Source organism: Penicillium antarcticum, assembly GCF_028974205.1.
Source record: "Penicillium antarcticum strain IBT 31339 chromosome Unknown utg000003l_segment0_segment0, whole genome shotgun sequence".
NCBI classification, from domain to species: Eukaryota; Fungi; Ascomycota; class Eurotiomycetes; order Eurotiales; family Aspergillaceae; genus Penicillium; species Penicillium antarcticum.
The window spans coordinates 910,050-927,263 of record NW_026695301.1 but is presented as its reverse complement, the minus strand read 5'-3'; the positions used below and the strand labels follow the sequence as shown (position 1 = coordinate 927,263).

The 17,214-nt window shown below is 50.0% G+C and overlaps 8 protein-coding genes across 8 annotated transcripts; 5 read left to right on the top strand and 3 right to left on the bottom strand.

The window, feature by feature from the left end:
- Window positions 1-634: 634 nt before the first annotated feature.
- Window positions 635-2,645, bottom strand: N7508_003049 (uncharacterized protein; the record flags this gene model as incomplete). The annotated part of the gene is made up of 2 exons (XM_058461115.1): window positions 635-745; window positions 816-2,645. 2 exons carry the CDS (start codon window positions 2,643-2,645, stop codon window positions 635-637), a joined length of 1,941 nt encoding a protein of 646 aa, XP_058321692.1.
- Window positions 2,646-2,805: 160 nt separating this feature from the next.
- On the bottom strand, window positions 2,806-4,295 carry N7508_003048 (GDP-Man:Man(1)GlcNAc(2)-PP-dolichol alpha-1,3-mannosyltransferase; the record flags this gene model as incomplete). Its single annotated transcript, XM_058461114.1, has 2 exons — window positions 2,806-3,413; window positions 3,470-4,295. 2 exons carry the CDS (start codon window positions 4,293-4,295, stop codon window positions 2,806-2,808), a joined length of 1,434 nt encoding a protein of 477 aa, XP_058321691.1.
- A 2,335-nt stretch (window positions 4,296-6,630) lies between these two features.
- pex7 (putative peroxisome biosynthesis protein (Peroxine-7)) lies at window positions 6,631-7,775 on the top strand (the record flags this gene model as incomplete). Its single annotated transcript, XM_058461113.1, has 2 exons — window positions 6,631-6,794; window positions 6,875-7,775. The coding sequence occupies 2 exons, from the start codon at window positions 6,631-6,633 to the stop codon at window positions 7,773-7,775; spliced, it is 1,065 nt and encodes a 354-aa protein (XP_058321690.1).
- Window positions 7,776-8,182: 407 nt separating this feature from the next.
- Window positions 8,183-9,003, bottom strand: N7508_003046 (DUF1014 domain protein; the record flags this gene model as incomplete). Its single annotated transcript, XM_058461112.1, has 3 exons — window positions 8,183-8,696; window positions 8,768-8,868; window positions 8,947-9,003. 3 exons carry the CDS (start codon window positions 9,001-9,003, stop codon window positions 8,183-8,185), a joined length of 672 nt encoding a protein of 223 aa, XP_058321689.1.
- A 405-nt stretch (window positions 9,004-9,408) lies between these two features.
- On the top strand, window positions 9,409-10,608 carry N7508_003045 (GPI-anchored transamidase; the record flags this gene model as incomplete). Its single annotated transcript, XM_058461111.1, has 1 exon — window positions 9,409-10,608. The coding sequence occupies one exon, from the start codon at window positions 9,409-9,411 to the stop codon at window positions 10,606-10,608; it is 1,200 nt and encodes a 399-aa protein (XP_058321688.1).
- A 393-nt stretch (window positions 10,609-11,001) lies between these two features.
- Window positions 11,002-11,226, top strand: N7508_003044 (Aldehyde reductase; the record flags this gene model as incomplete). The annotated part of the gene is made up of 1 exon (XM_058461110.1): window positions 11,002-11,226. The coding sequence occupies one exon, from the start codon at window positions 11,002-11,004 to the stop codon at window positions 11,224-11,226; it is 225 nt and encodes a 74-aa protein (XP_058321687.1).
- A 1,462-nt stretch (window positions 11,227-12,688) lies between these two features.
- Window positions 12,689-15,298, top strand: N7508_003043 (cell division control 45 family protein; the record flags this gene model as incomplete). The annotated part of the gene is made up of 2 exons (XM_058461109.1): window positions 12,689-13,438; window positions 13,499-15,298. 2 exons carry the CDS (start codon window positions 12,689-12,691, stop codon window positions 15,296-15,298), a joined length of 2,550 nt encoding a protein of 849 aa, XP_058321686.1.
- Window positions 15,299-15,558: 260 nt separating this feature from the next.
- On the top strand, window positions 15,559-17,175 carry N7508_003042 (uncharacterized protein; the record flags this gene model as incomplete). The annotated part of the gene is made up of 3 exons (XM_058461108.1): window positions 15,559-16,372; window positions 16,437-16,900; window positions 16,975-17,175. 3 exons carry the CDS (start codon window positions 15,559-15,561, stop codon window positions 17,173-17,175), a joined length of 1,479 nt encoding a protein of 492 aa, XP_058321685.1.
- Between the last annotated feature and the right edge of the window lie 39 nt (window positions 17,176-17,214).

The window sequence follows — 17,214 nt, the reverse complement described above, 5'->3', positions numbered from 1 at the left end:
GTGAATATGAGACTGGTGGTATCGACTTTGAGGTGAAGACACGGGTACCAAAATGATAGGACTAGCTATCGTTCAAGGGACCGAATCAGCACAACCTTGGAAGCAGGCACGGATGACAATACTTACGGCATTAGTTTCGTCAAATCCATGATTTCCTTCATATCGCTTGATGGCAAGGACCAAATTCCGACTCAACTGCTCCTTCATTAGCAAAGGCGGGAAACAGTGCCTCTTCTTTCTATTTTCCTCCTAACCAACAACTCTTTCAGGTACCTTCTCTAGAATCATAGCTTGGTATGTAGCTTGAGTCTTATCTTGCACATGTCTAGATTTTAGTCTCGGACGATTTAGAAATAATAATTTCCCAGTTGGGATACTGTAAGAATGTCTTCAATGATTTATTTGGTGTTAAAGGCGGTCATTTTCGGCGTCAATTTGACAGTCCCTTCCTTGTATTCTACTTGGAATCCAATGCTCCAAGTACCCTCCAATGGCCACACATAAACCAATCGCCAAAATAGGATATAGCGCCAAATGAATGCAAGGTCCATAATACTCCTTCAAAAAGCCAATTCCAAGCCAAAAAAAAAAGCCAATAAAATTAAAACAAAACAACCAAAAGGTCTCCAAGCCACTAGACATCCGTCGAGCTAGGGTCCAAACCCGTAAACACTTTATACAAACGTCTACTAGCAGCGGGCCCAATGCGCGCATTTGTCAACGAACCATTCTTGTTCGCGGATTTCTAGAAAATAACAGTCAGGATACTAGTTCAAGTTCCATTGAAGATGAAGGGGGAAGAAATAGAACCCCACCTTAATATCCTCCAACATCATATTACCATGCATACGCATAGCCCGAACTAAATCCGTGACGCAGGGATACTGGCCCGCAATTCCATATGCCATTGGTGCAGTAATGCGATTAACCTCCTGCATCATCTTGACGAAGGTGTCATGCTTGTCTACGCCAGACTTGACCTGTCCGACGTCCATGCAGAATGCGGCGTTGTTTGCTTCCTGGCGTTCTCGGCGGTATGGAACTGTCGAAATGTGTTCTGTAAAATTCTTGATCCATTCTGCTGAGTCGGGTGGTGCGGTTGTGTGGTGGATGAGGCAGGAGTGCGTCACTTGTAGTTCGAGGAGAGCATCTTCGACACTCTCTTCGTCGATGAGGGTTGCCGGGTCTGTGTTTTTCTTTGATTTTCGTCGGCGCCCTCGAGCTGTGGTTGATGTAGGCTCTGGTTCTGCGGTCTCTGCGTACTGACGTAGGACTTCGGCTTGGAATGCTCTGTTTCGGGCGTTGCGGTTCTTGCGCATGAGTGCCGTCAATCCTTCAATTAAGTAGATTGGTTTGCAGTCCGAGTAGGCGGCTTTGATCCGGAGGACGTGTTGTTCTAGTGATTCTTTTACTTCGTCGTCTGATGCTGGGGTGATCATGTTGATGAAGTCTTGCGCAGGCACGAGGCACAGGATATGATTTTCTTCTTGGATGAAAGCCGGACAAGGTTCCCAGTGTCGTGCAACCCTGTTGTATGTGGCATTCATTTTGCGGCGCCATTTGACCACATTAGGAATTGCGCTCCCGAAAAATGTCTGCTGGACACCGAGTCGTTTCATGAACTCTAAGGTCTGAGTACCCACGCTGGTTTCTTCCAGAGAAGTCGCCATGTCAATGATCATTTCTGGCGTGGAGTCCTTCTTGTTCACTTTGAGTTTGTTAACACTTGCGATATCGGCAGCCCGTTGCTTCTCTTTTGCCTTGTCTTCCTTGAGCTTCTGTTTGCGCTCCTTTTCTAGTTCCCGGTCTCGATCTTTTTGCAATTTAGCCGCCTCCCGTGCTCGCGCCTTGGCTTCCTTTTCTGGATCAGCTTTACTTGTCTTCTTCGCCGGTTTCCGAGGAGCCACTGGCTCGTCGATGTTATCGAGGATGACATCTATAGCCGCAGGCTGGGCGCCAGCCTTCGACTTCTGAGGGCCAGAAGCTGGATTTGACTCGTTGCCAATTTGAGCAAGTAGACGAGCAGTTGTTGAGGAGAACAGGGGATTAGAAGCATCCCTTGGTTCGGGTTTATCCAATAAGTCCACAAATTCCGGCAAAGCAAAAGGATCGCTGAACTCTTCAATATCACTGCGTAGTTTTAAGCTCGACGGAGGGTGTTTGTCCAAGTCCAAAATATCATCGTCATCGAAATCAAAAACATCGCAAATTGGCTTATTTGGCTTGCGCGACGCCGGAGGTTTGGGTAAAGGGCCTGGAGCCGGAGATGTAAGAACAATTGGATCAGACTCTTCAATGCAAGACTTAGTCGACTTCTTTTGCGCCGCGGCGTTCAATGGCGGTAGGTCGAAATCATCGTCGGAGATGGCAAACCACGGGTCTGCTGCAAAGGTTGCAGCGCGCGGTTCTTTTCCTTTGGTAGTTTGAGCTTGTGATAAAATAGGCTCTTCGCTTATTCTTCGCTTCTTGGTGGGCTTGTCAAGAGTAATATCGTAGTTGAACAGCGACGAATCGAACGGGTCTGACGAAATCGGGTTGAGCTGGTGGGATGGCCGGCGCGATGGAAGCCCGACTGACTGTTGCGGTAGCGGGCGCTTTGGGGACTCGGGGGAATCAGAGGATAGGAGGTCTATGTATTCAGGCATTTCGACTCCCAATGCCACCAGGGCGGGTGATTGAGGAAAATGAGGGGGACGCGACGTCACCGCGAAAGAAACACGAGGTCAGGTGACCAATTATACATGTTGAAGTCTAAGAAAAGCAGATGTTACAAGCAAAGGGGTATGATTGATTTGAAACTAAGAATTACATCGCTCGAAACAGAATTGCGGCAATTACTGCAAGAATAGCCACGACTAGAGCCAGGATAGCAAACACCTGCTGCCACCCATTAAAGGGCCGCCTGTCCCGGGTAAGCATCGTGGAAATCTCCTCCTCTAATCTATCACCCATGGCAGCAAGAGAGAATTCCTGCTCAGCCCTAATTTTGCCTGCGGCAGCCATGCGCTCAACATCTTTGGGGCTCAAGCCATAAAGAGCCTTGTCCATCACGGCAGTCCATTCATCATCTGCATGAGCATCCCGGAGCCAGCCCGTTTCGCCCTCGACAATCGTCTCCAGTGGTCCACCAGTGTTAGATGCCAGCACTGGGAGACCAACCTTCATTGCTTCGACAGGCACAATGCCAAAGTGCTCGTTGATCGGAGTGTATAGAAGTAGCTTGGATTGCTCCAGCAGGGTATCTTTGAACGCGCCAGGAACAGAAAGCAGAAACAGGACATCGATGTCATCAGGAATAGAAAGGGCTGATACGGCTGTCTTGGATGTGGCCGTCTTCAACCCAAGACTCGTTGCGAGCTTCTCCAGCTCCTGGTGATATTGAACATTCTCATTGACACGATTGTCGTAACCGCCTGCGTAGAATAGTTATTAATTAATGAATACCTATCACCCATATGGAAAAGCTCACCAGCAATCACCAACCGTGTTCCCTTCCTCTTCTCTGCTCCGAGTCCATTGTAAGCGCGAATCGCTAATGCCATGTCCTTCTTCCGCTCAAAGCGATTGATACTGAGCAAAATCTTCTTCCCATTCCACAGGGGATCTTCCTTTGTCTTCTCCGGTAATTCATGCCCCATATCCATGTCAACACATGGGTAAACCACCTCCACATCACCAAGGCGCTCCGACCCAAAGACATCCCGCACTACCCCACGAGAGAACTTGGAGTTGGCAACGATCCGATCAGACGCGCTCATAGCCCAACCCTCAAACCAATCGAAGGGAAATCGGTAGAGTACTTTGGCTAGTCGAAGAAGCGAACCGCCCTCGTCTCGCCGCGCGAGCAATTGATCGGGGAAGTGGCAGTAGAACAGGATACGTTGGCGTTTCGATCCTCGCGGACGGCTGAATGACTTCAAAAAGGGTACACAGGCAGGTAATTGATCCACAATGAAGATATCATCACGGTCGTCCTCCGCATCTTTCGAATCACCCTTCACTCCAAGCTCGCCCAACAACGACACGGTAAGATGCAGCTGGCGCAGCGCAGCCATGAGGATGTGAAGTCGACCGCAGACATGGGCTGGAAAGAGGGTATTTCCGCGCACGCGGACGTCCAGCGTTCCATCGCGTGCCTCGTCGAAGCAGTGTGCTTTATCGCGGTGGGAGGTGTAGATCGTTACTCGGTGGCCTCGGTTCTGGAGGGCTAGCGCGACGTCGATGATTAGCCGCTCTGCGCCGCCGATGCCCAGGTCCGGGTGGATGATTGTTACATTGGCGCGCTGGAGGCCCATGGTGAATTGCTTGAAGCTTGAAGCTTGAAGCTTGAGTTTGCGTTGCTACTAGAAAGACACGTGGGGTACGCGTCATGTGATGCAAATAGATGCAGGTGGATTTCCTCCACCTTTCAATGCTTCATTGAGGCTAATTTTTATCACAATTTGACCTTTGTCAAGAACAGGCTCGTCGCTTGCGCCTTCATCTCTCACCTACTGTCGTGATGTGAGGTCTATACAGTCGGATCCAACCTGCATCTCCACTGCCGGTGGATGTTTCTTGTCCCGGAGAGCATACCAAATGCCGACAGAAAAGCATCATGGATGTGACACATTCAAAGAACTACCAGTATCTCCTAGTTCAAGCTTGGCAATGAGTTGTCCTGGAGATTCTTCAAACCAACTGTGGAGTCCAATAAGCTATATCGGCTTCGGCGTAAAAGCCGTTGATTCGTTTGATTCGTCCTACTGCTGGATATTTGGGTCGCCACCTTACGCCAAGCAAAATCTACAGCTCCTTTCTAGTTTCAGAATTGCCATACATCGCAGCAATGGCCGATGGAGAAAAGAGTCATGGCAGCAGCCAAGTCAGTACTGGGCCTGAGGGTACTGCTCAGTCTACTTCAGTACAAAATAGTACTCGCACTTACCCGAAACCAACGATGCTGTGAGTCTCCGATGTATATACATTCCTCAAACCAATGAACCACCCTGACAAGATTTTCAGTCGCTAAGTTTTCGTTGTTGCAGCAGGCTTCATAACAATGCAATGCTTATGACCTGTGCAAGAATATTCTCCTATGGCGTCTACCAAGCCATCTACGAAGAAATGGCCAAAGAGCCTAACACGCCATTCAGTGGAAACTCAAGCTCAATAATCAGTCGAATTGGCACATTGTCAATAGCACTAATGTCCATGGGCGGACCCTTAATAATGACATGGGCAAAGCTCTACGGCCCCCAGCCAGTAATGATGGCCGGTGGTCTAGTCTTCGGCATTGGCTGTATTCTAGCCAGTCTAAGTCAGTACGTGTGGGAATTTGTGTTGTCGCAGGGTCTTCTTGTTGGACTGGGGACGTGCATGGCGTACGTACCCACGATGTCTGTTGCGCCAACTTGGTTTGATAAACGGCGTGGGTTGGCGATGGGCGTCATCATTTCTGGGTCTGCTTGTGGTGGTATGATATGGCCGCCTGTTCTTAGGGCTATTACTTCTGCTATTGGGTTCTGTAATGCTCTGCGTATCTCTGGGTGTCTAGTTGCGTTGTTTGTCCCGCTGGCTGGATCCATGCGCCGTTTGTCGACTGGAAAGTGGCCCGGTCGAAGAAATTCGTCTCGCAGGCACTGGGATGTTTCCTGCAGTCGACTGGGTATGCTACGCCACTGTTTTTCTATGCTGCGTATGCGCGGTCGTTGGGATACACTGCTAGCATGGCAGATAACTTCATTACGATTAGCAATGCAGCGAACTTTGTTTCTCGCATTGTAATCGGTTACACAGCTGACAAGTTTGGAAGATTGAATGTTCTATTTCTGACTACCATCACGAGCAGTGTTTCTGTGTTTGCATTTTGGTTGCCTTCAACTTTTGCTGGAGGTGCAGTCTCAACCACTGCAGCGGAAGTGTTGTTCATCCTGTTTGCTGTGCTATATGTCTGCTTTGGATCTGCTTATATTTCACTTTTCCCTGCCAGTCTGATTGAGCTCTTCGGAGTGCAGAATTTTACCTCAGTGAATGGAGCAATATACCTAATCCGAGGTATAGGTGCTTTGCTGGGCACGCCACTGACCAGTCTTTTGCTTCCTGGTCAGTCGGCTCTGTCAGATCCATCAAATTATCTACGAGTGTCTTATACTGCTGGCATACTCGTTTGCAGCAAGTGTGCCAAACTGTGGGTGAGAATTGAAGGCTCTGCTGGAAAGAAGTGGACATGGAAGTTATGATATGCCATATTTGAGCCCTATCTTGTATCAATCTGTGTCTGTCCGTGTGAACAATTTGATATCCCAAAAAAGGCGCTGAGAACGCATAATCCTAGGATTGGATAATTTAGTACCACACATATACTTGTCCCAGTATGCAAGTCTACGGCGCATTCAAAAATAGAACCAAATTGTCGTTAGCCCCGGTTTACCTTGGAATATAAAAGTACAAAAGTGCCATCGGTGAAAGTGAACGTGAAGTCTGCCTGAAGATGCCTGAATACGGACCTCGGTCCATTTGATCCCCGCAATCCCGCGAGCTCAACTCAACTTCACATTTGATGTCTTGACACTGTACACTGCTCGGTACTGATTCACTCCGCTCTCACCTCCTCTCCTGAGCGATCGGCATCGTCCGATTAGCGCCATCATGCTCCACTACCGCACACAAGGGTACAACGGCTGCGCAGTCAAGTACTCTCCGTTCTTCGACAATCGACTAGCAGTTGCAAGCTCCTCAAATTTCGGCCTTGTTGGCAATGGCCGCCTACACATCTTGGAGCTCACAGCTAACGGAATCCAACCTTTAAAATGGTAAGGACGAATCATATATACCCCGCGCTCACCTCGGGTATCTTTCCACGGGCAACGAACTGATGCATTGCGATACAAAGGTTCACCACACAAGATTCCCTCTACGACCTCGCCTGGTCCGAACTACACGAAAATCAAGTACTAGCCGCATCGGGCGACGGCAGCATCAAACTATTTGACTGCACAGCAAATGACTTCCCAATCTCAAACTGGAAAGAACACGCGCGCGAAGTCTTCAGCGTAAACTGGAATCTAATCGCAAAAGACCGTTTCTGTTCAAGTAGCTGGGATGGCACAGTACGAATTTGGTCACCGCATCGCCAACAGTCCCTCCTCACCCTCCCAACCCACAGCTGCACCTACTCCGCATCCTTTTGTCCACACAACCCAGACCTTATTTCATGCGTGACTTCCGACTCCTACGTGCGCGTGTTCGATCTCCGCACTCCTGCCTCGGCTTCTAACCACCTCGTCACTCAAATTCCTATTCACGCTACCCCTGCTGCTCCTGCTATCCCCGGTCAGCCAGGTGGCCCCACCCCGCCTGCTGAGGCGCTCACCCATGACTGGAATAAGTATCGGCCTACAGTTCTCGCTACGGCTGGTGTGGATCGTGCCATTCGGACGTTTGATATCCGCGCCCCACAGCAGGGCCCGCTGGCTACTATGCTTGGACATGAATATGCTGTCAGGAAGCTGGCTTGGTCGCCGCATCTTTCCAATGTTCTATTAAGTGCTAGTTATGACATGACTTGTCGCGTATGGAATGATAGGTCCGATACTGGTGCTGTCGGGGATGTGGATCTCATGCGCGCTGGTCCGGGCGGTCCTACGGTCGGTGCGGAATTAGGGCGCATGGGTAGGCATACTGAGTTTGTGACGGGTGTTGATTGGTGTCTGTTTGGAAATGAGGGCTGGTGTGCTAGTGTTGGCTGGGATGAAAGTCTCTATGTGTGGGATGTGCGAGCTGCGATGTCATAGACGAATATCCAATACAAATCTGGCATGGCCCAGATTTTTACTTACTGAGGCTTAATGGTGGTGCCGAGTTTATGCATATCAATCATTTGATTTCGTAAGTTTAAATGCTAGAGCTGACTGAAAGTCAACAAAGAGTACATGGAGATACATAAATGATGCATCGCGCTCATCTATGGCCAGGCTAAATGATGCAACCTTGTGTATCAACAACACACCATGACGAGAATCGCTGCGATTTCAAATCATACAGTCAAAGTTTTCAGGCTGATGCTCTGTAAAACATCATCCATGGTGGGTATTTGGGTGCAAAAGACTTCAACCGCAAGTCAGCATAGCATTATGCCTTATTGCTAGTAATGCGGAACAGTCTTGCCGCCTGATTGCGTGTGGTCCAACGAAAGACCAATTTATTTCGAGCCAAGTCTGCCCTCTACCTTCTTGCGCTCGTTCTCCTTGAGCTGAGCAATCTCCTCCTTGGAAGCATTGACAGCAGCGTGAACCTGGTTGAAAGGATTCTCTTCGCTCTTCTCAAATTCCTTCCGGCAAAGATCCATACGCTGGTTGCGGCGCAGACCCGGGTTCTCTTCCTCGATTTCTGGCAGACGCCTGGCCTCAAATGCGGCATAGGCAGCCTTGAATCGTCGCTCGGGGTGTCGGTCGATCTTAGAGGTGTCCTTGTTGGAAAGAGACAGAGCGTCGAGGGCGTTATCGATACCGGTTGCGTTGAGGTCAGATGCCCTCTTGCTGCCAGCAGAAGTATCGTCCAGCTGCGAGAGATCAAGGCCGCGGGTCTTCTTCACTGCGGTCTTAGCGTTGGCTCCCTTAGCCTTGGCTGGCTGGGAGGCTTCCTCCTCCTTCAAGAGAGCATCGCGCTCTGCCTTCTTGCGGGCAGCGTCGGCCTTCTTGGCATCGGCGTCCTCCCTGTGGAGAAGAGAAAGATCAGCCCATTGCTCAAAAAAATATTCCTTTCCTTGGAGTTCGTTCTCGCATACTTCTTAGCGTTGCTCTTAGACCCCTTGGACCATTGCTTCTCCTCCTCGGCGGAACGCTTCTGGTCCTCAACTGCCTTCTTAGATGCGGCCGCGTCGGCTTTCTGTGTCTCGTCAGTAATGATTCAACTGCTATGAAGACTGTGGCAATAATAGCGGGGGCGGGGTTAACAAAAACATACACGAGCGTTTCCGGCGGCCTTCTTGGAATTTTCACCAGCTGCTTTCTTGCCTCCCATTGTTGCAGTTCTCGGAGTACACGTACAGGGAGTATGGATGTAGGAAGAAAAAGATGGAATGGATCTCATCTTCATGATCCGATCCGCCAGCCCACCATGCCGAGTCCGTGAAGGCGGTGACGACATGTTTGGTCCGTGCAGAGCACATGTTCCTGGTGCCTGAAGAGTCAGGCGGAATCCCCGGGTTCGTCTTGTAATCTCCTAATCTCACTCGCGCAGCCTGAAGTTGTCAACTTTCATCTGACCATCAGGATTCTGATGGCTTGCGCATAGACCCTATGACTGATATATAGGGTGATTTTCATTATTCTCCCGTTTTCCAGTGCCGATTTCACGTTGCTCGGCCACTGATTCGAGCTCTGTTCCTCCTTTCCCTATTATGATCTGAGCCTCCCATCTATCGCAATGGCTTTGCTCTTTCGCTTTCTGCAGGCCTTCGCCCTTCTAATACTCGCCAGCTCGGTTGCTGCCGAGCACACATCCAATTGGGCGGTGCTAGTTTCCACCTCGCGCTTCTGGTTCAATTACCGTCACCTCGCCAATGTCCTTTCGTTATACCGAACCGTCAAGCGCCTCGGCATTCCGGATTCACAAATTATCCTCATGCTTCCTGATGACATGGCTTGCAACCCTCGAAATGCCTTCCCGGGAACCGTCTACAGTAATGCGGACCGCGCAGTCGATCTCTACGGAGATAACATCGAGGTGGACTATAGGGGTTACGAAGTGACCGTAGAGAACTTCATTCGACTCTTGACCGATCGCCTGGATGAAGATGTCCCACGTAGCAAGCGCTTGGGATCTGATGCCGGTAGCAATGTCCTGGTTTACATGACCGGACACGGCGGCGACCAATTTCTTAAATTCCAAGACGCCGAAGAGATCGGCGCGTGGGACCTGGCAGACGCGTTTGGACAAATGTGGGAAAAGAAGCGCTACCACGAATTACTTTTCATGATCGATACTTGCCAGGCTAACACGATGTACACGCATTTCTATTCACCCAACATCGTCGCCACAGGCTCCAGCGAGCTTGACCAATCTTCCTACTCCCATCATGCGGACAACGATGTCGGTGTTGCTGTCATTGATCGCTGGACATACTACGTCCTCGAATTCCTTGAGACGCAAGTTACAAGCGCCAACTCCAAACTCAACTTGGGAGATCTATTCGATTCATATGACGAGTCGAAGATTCACTCTCAGCCAGGTGTCCGGTGGGACCTGTTCCCTGGCGGCGAACAAGAAGGTCGTCTTCGAACCGTGGTTGACTTCTTCGGCAATGTTCAGAATGTCGAAGTTGAGAACGCGAACGCAACCGAGCCCGGCTCTCTTAAGGAGGACCTGGCGGAGATTATGCGACTGGTTGAGAAGTGGCAGAAGCGCGACGAGGAATATTCCGCCATCATTGGTGATTCCGCCCAGAACGCCACCGAGAAGGTGCCTTCATCCTCCAATGTGAACTTGGCCCCGAAGAAGACTGTTGGGTCGACCAAAATGGCTGAAGACAGCAACTGGGCTAAGCAGCTAGTTGGTCTCTCTGTCGTTGGTGCATGCACCGCAATCTGGGTAGCGGGTTCCATTCTGGGTCGTTCAGCTGTTTAATGTATCATCTTTTGGTTAAGATAGCCCTGGAGCATGTCAATGGCGCAAGGAGTTACTTTGTTTGATTATCGAATTCGAATGATATCCTCTGATTCAATCATTCTAATATGAAAATGGACAAGTAGAAAGCCCATTCTATATAGACAGGTCATCAACATCTGAATCTGTCTATAATCGCACGGAGCCAGCTGTCAGAGTCTCACGGATACTCACATATCCCGCTTCGGCTCGGTACGTACCAGTCCGTTCCGTCCGGATATCAAACTATCTAGTAGCATCCCCCGAGCATATAAAATACGTCACATATGAGGTGGATTTCCATCTGTTCAAAGTCAACTTGGATATCAACATAGCTTCAACATAACTTCCCATTTAGACCTATTCCGTACAGCGATGTCTAAACCAAACACCCTCTTCGGAGGAACCATAATAGGCAGCACATTCACCACCACAGAACAAGTCCAACAACTTCTTAATCATCTCAAAGAACTGGATATTGATCGTGTGGATAAGGCTGCCCGATACCCGCCCGATAGCCCTGGTCGCTCGGAATCTCTTCTTGGAGATGTACGGGCAGTGGAGCAAGGGTTCACCATTGATACTAAAATCAACCCGTGAAGTGATGGCAGAGGTGCTCATACGGATACGGCCTTAAGCGAATCGCTCGAGGGGAGCCTCGGCCGTCTGAAGATGGATAAAGTCCATATTCTCTATTTCCATCGTCCGGATCCTGCAACACCGATCCTTGAACAGGGTGCTGAGATCAATAGGCAGTACTTGGAAGGTCGGTTCCAGAAGATATGCTATGCTACACTATATGTATTGCGACAAGCTTGCCCTAACGGCCTGTCCAATTTCCCACCCGAGCTAGTCGCGAAATACATCGCAGTCTGCGAAGAACACAACTACGTCAAGCCAAGCGTGTATCAAGGTCTATACGATCTTCTCAGTCGGGGTAGTGATCAGCTCTTACCGCTTCTTCGTCAACATAAAATTGCCTTTCAGGCATATAGATTCGTCTTACATATTGTTTTGCACAATCTGAATCTAACCAAATCTTTTGCTACCGGCAGTCCACTCACAGGTGGCTTTCTTACAGGCCGATTAACCCGCGGAGATGCTCAAGGCACACGTTTTGCACCAGGAAACACAGCCTTCAAAAGTTATGGTAACTTGTACGACAAGCCGGAGATGCATACTGCTATTACTGACCTCCAGGATACCATCGAACCACTTCAAATTTCAGGATCCGAAGCTTGTCTTCGGTGGATATACTATCATTCCATGCTGGGAGAGGGGGATGGAGTAATTGTGGGAGCGAGTAAGATTTCACGGATTGTTCAGAATGTGGAGGATGTTTCGTAAGGGCCTTTCACGGTGGAGGTTGTTCAGAAGATTGATCTACTTTGGGAGAAATTGTAATGATTGGTGACATTTCTGAAGTTAACGAAAAAATTATCTGGAACATGTACATGGAAGAAAGGATGTCAAAAAAAGGTCGAATTGCACGTAGTAGAGATGCCCAAAGCGGATATATGAGCCTGGATATCGAGAGCCAATGAGAGATAATGGCTTGCAAATAATTTTAATCTTTGCAAATTAGGGTCTACATGATCGAGAGGTTACAATCTCTTCGATACATAAACCATTGAGTACTATTTGAAAACAAAGCATAAAAAATAGAAGGTGCATATATGGTTGTCGAAGTGATCTATATGATCTATGTCGTGCATAGATGTAAAGCGCGTCAAGTCGACTTTGATACACGACACTACATAAAGATAACTAGTAGATCTATACCCAGAGAAATCAAGAATCAGGAATCAAGAATTCGGGAGTTAAGGAGTAAAACATAATGAAAGGGAGCAAATACTCCGTCTTTGTCGAGGCGATGAAGGTATGGAATCTGGCACGTGCCTCCGACGCGTCGCGCTTGTCAGCTTCCCCGGCGCTATGAGAGTCCTGCTGCAAGGGCTTTCCCCCCAATACTCACCACAAATTCGCCCTTCAGCTGAGATTATTCTTACGAGCTCTCCTTCATGAGCTGTCGCATGAGTGTCTGAATATCCTGAAGCCGGCCATGTATCTCCCTCGGCAGCTCATCTCACACCTCTACCTACAACTCCTCCGATCTCACCACCCACTCTCTCCACCGGTCCTGATTCTCGTGGCACTAGAACCAGACGCGCTCTGTGCCTGCCGGATTCTTACAGCTTTGTTGAAACGCGACTATATTCCTCACAAAATCCAACCCGTTGCTGGTTATGGCGACTTGGCGCGCGCGGGGGAGGAGCTGGTCCGGCCGATGCAGACCACCAATGGTGGCAGCGGAGGTGTGGTCGTGTGCCTCGGTGTAGGGGGTTTAGTCGACCTGGGAGAGATCCTTGCGCTGAGCAACCCCGAAGACGAAGTGGAGGACATGGGCGGCGTGGAGATCTGGGTGTTTGACGCGCGACGGCCGTGGAACCTGGGGAACGTGTTCGGCGGCCAGGTTGGCATGGGCCAGGCGATGACGGAAATTGACGCAAATGCGCGACGGCGGGGGCGTGGTGTGGACAAAGGTTGCATCACTCCTGCTTACACGTCGAAAACTGGCGGCATTGTCGTGTATGACGACGGAGATATCGAGGAGGAGCTCCGCAATGAGCGTGAGGCATACTACGCGTTATTAGAGATGCCCGATGTGGACGAAGATGACGATGCCAGTGACGATGACGCCGAAGACGATACGCACGAAGGGTCCAAGAAGCGCAAGTCGTGGTCTGGTCGCGAGGATGATGAAGACTCCGATGGCGATGAGCCACCCCACCAACGGAGGAGAAGCAATTCGGTATGCAACTATGAGCCCTATGGCTCAATTCTCTTCTAATTCTCTTCTAACTTGCGACAGGGATCTTCTATTACTTCGTCTCCGACCCGTCGAAGGAAGACGGGTCTCAATTCTTCGAATTCGTCGCGATCTGCGACCCCAACAACCGACTCGCCGTCACCAGAAGAAACAAAGGAACCATCGGCACGATCTTTGAAGAAACGTTTACTTAATCTCAAGAGAAGACACGACTCAGTTCTGCAAAAATACTACTCATCCGGAACGTCATATTCCGAACCCATTTCGTCTCTACTTTACTCGCTGGCATCCGAGCTCGGACGAGATGATAACGACCTACTATGGCTCGCCATCGTCGGCGTTTCCAGCTTGGAGCTCAGTGGTCGAACAATGACCGGAGTGGGAATTTCCAACACATCAGAATCTGGAGGTTCTGCGGGCTGGGGTGGACAACGTGGTGAACACATCCGCCAAATACTTCGCGATGAAGTCCACCGTTTAAATCCACCCGATCCTTTCGAAAGAGACCGCGATATTCGAGGAGAGATTAATGGTGTCATTCCAACAACTGCTCGGTCACCAACTGATACGTCAATTCGTCTTTCGCCGGAGCCGCGGTTCCTTCTTGTCCGACATTGGTCACTGTACGAGAGTATGCTACATAGCCCTTACCTCGCTCCACGGCTCCATGTCTGGACAGAGAACGGCCGCAAACGACTACACAAACTCCTTGCCAAAATGGGCATCAGTTTGACTCAATGCCACCAATATTATACCCACATGGATATGGAGTTGAAGCGTGTGTTACGGTCACGTTTGCTCAAATATGCCCCCATGTACGGCCTTGATGGCCTCGTGCCCGCAGAAGGTGCCGGTAGTGCTAGTGCTCGGGAGGGCTGGGGCTTTGTGCGTTGCTGGGGCTGGAAAGCGTGCCTTTCAGCCACGGACGTTGGTGTTATCTTGGGTGCAATGCTGGAGGTCGGACCACACGAGGCTTCGCCATCCTGGGACTCCAGACGTCTCCCTCGAGCGAGTGGAAACAATGATTCCGAGAACGGCATGACCACAGCTGAATCGGACCTAGAAAGCCTTCTTCCGCGGTTCTGGAGTGCCTACGATGCCCTCTCATTAACATCAGAGTCGCCTACACTCCTCCTCGAATCTTTGCCACTAGCCCAACATCTACACCGTGCCATCCTTCGGACTGGTACCTCTTTGCTATCCAAGCATCAAATCCGCCACCTTCACGCATTCCGTATTGCCGTTGTCAAAGATGGACCTGATGTTAAGCTTTTCACCAATGCCGGAGCCCTAACGAAACTAGCTCTGTGGATAGCCGAGGCGATTCGGGTCCAAGAGAAAGAACGTGGCGATTCCGTAAAGATCGGTCGCAAGAGAGCAGCCGGGACTCCTCTTGTCCTCGCTGGCCTCGATGAAGACCGCGATCTATATGTGGTTGTCGGCACCGGAGGAGGTGGCGGCGTGGTTGACTTCGGTGCCATGTCCAAACGCCAAGATGAACGCAAGAAGAAGAAGGAAGCAAAGGACAAGAAACAGAAGGAAAAGGCGGACCGCCGCGCCAAGCGCGCAGCTGAGCGTGCCGAGAGAGAAGACGGTAGCGACGCCGAAGAAGAGGAATCAGAAGAGTCCGAATCATCGGAATCCGAGTCTGAGGACGAGGATGATCCCCACGACAAGAAGCATCTCCTTCGCAACAGATTTGGCATCGCCTTCCAAGAGGTTGTCCAGCAGACTAATGCCCGTGTCCGCATTGATAGCTTCGAACACTGCGTTGTCGAGGTCCAAAAAGATGATCTCAGCGGCTTCCTAGAGGCACTGAGCTTCCGCAGTGTGGTGGGCTAAACCACCAACAATCATTCACGCAGTCTACGACCTGTCTTTGCATGGGAGGGGCATATATGAGATAGAGCATGCCATTGCTGTCTCCGGCGTTTTTTGGTGTAAGAAATGTCTGTTATCTAGAGTCTACACTCCATAGTCGCATCTATGCATTCGGGATTCTCTCCGAACTCCTATTCCCCGCATCCCCACGTTCCTCTTTAGCTCTTCAACTATTTAAACCGCTGATCCCAGACTCAATTGCTTCATAATTCATATAGAAAATGATGGATCTCAACTACGCAGCAACAACCACAATGTCCCAACCTCGCCAATACCCAATCCTCCCCGGCGAAGCAACCCTCGCCAAACTCCCCGCCGAATATCCAACCGACACCCAAGACCAAATCACCCAAATCCTTTCAACAACCCCAATAAACCGCCTAGTAGTCCTGGACGACGACCCAACAGGAACCCAAACCTGCCACGACATCTCAGTCCTAACAGTCTGGGACATCGAAACCCTAACAATAGAATTCCAAAGCCCGAAACCAGGTTTCTTCATCTTGACAAACTCGCGCGCCCTCCCACCAAAAGAAGCAGAAACCCTCATCCGCACAATTTGCACAAACGTATCCCAAGTCGCCAAAGAAACAAGCCAAAAAGTCGATATCGTCCTGCGCGGCGATAGTACCCTCCGCGGCCATTTCCCGCTTGAAACGGACGTCGCGCAGTCGGTCTTTGGGCCTGCTGATGCGTTGGTTCTTGCGCCCTTCTTCTATCAGGGTGGGAGGCACACCGTTGATGATGTGCATTATGTTGCTGAGGGTGGTAATCTTGTTCCAGCTGGTGTGACGCAGTTTGCGAAGGATGCGACATTTGGATATAAGAGTTCCAATCTACGGGATTATGTGCTGGAGAAGGCTGCTGGGAGATTTGCGCCTGGGCAGTTGTGTTCGGTTACTATTCAGGATATTCGAATCGGCGGACCGAACGCTGTTTGTGAAAAATTGCTTGTTGCACCTAGTGGTGGTGTGGTTATTGTCAATGCTGCTGCTGAGTCTGATATGCACGTCTTTGTGGCAGGATTGTTGCTTGGTATGTTGGAAATTATACCGGAAAGCCATGAATGAGACAGGTGACTGACATGAATTTCCTACAGCCGAGTCAAAGGGCAAACACTTCCTTTACCGCACAGGTGCAGCATTCGTCTCGACAAGACTAGGAATCCGCTCGCAAGCACCTATCACTGCAGCACAGCTAAACCTACCATCCCCTCGACAAACTGGAGGCTTGATCATTGCTGGATCATACGTCCCAAAAACGACAGCCCAATTAAAGATATTGACAGACCGCCGTGGCCCAACCGGCGAGCTAGCAATCATCGAGATGAAAGTGGAGGAGTTGATTGCATCGCCTGAGACTGCGTCACAGACTGTCCAGCGCGTTATTCAGGAAACGGAGTCCTATCTATGTGCTGGGAAAGATACACTCGTTATGACGAGTCGGAAGCTTATCACTGGTGGTGATGAATTGTCGTCATTGAAGATTGGGTCTGTGGTTGCTGAGGCGCTTGTTAGCGTTTTGCAGGGGATTGAGGTGCAGCCGAGGTTTATTATTGCTAAGGTATGCTTTCAATTGTTTTTATTGCGGCTGAGGACTGGTGCTTTGGGGTGTGTGAAGTGCTGACCATGGTCTAGGGTGGTATCACTTCTTCCGATGCGGCGACTAAGGGGTTGAATATCAAGCGTGCTACTATCGTTGGTCAGGCGGCACCTGGTGTACCGCTGTGGCGGTGCGATGAGGAAACCAGTCGTCATCGGAGTGTGCCGTATGTTGTCTTCCCCGGCAATGTTGGCGGGGAGGAGACACTGTGTGAGTTGGTGGCAGGATGGAGCTAAGTGTCAGATGCTAGATATAGTAGAGTGTAGATGCAATTT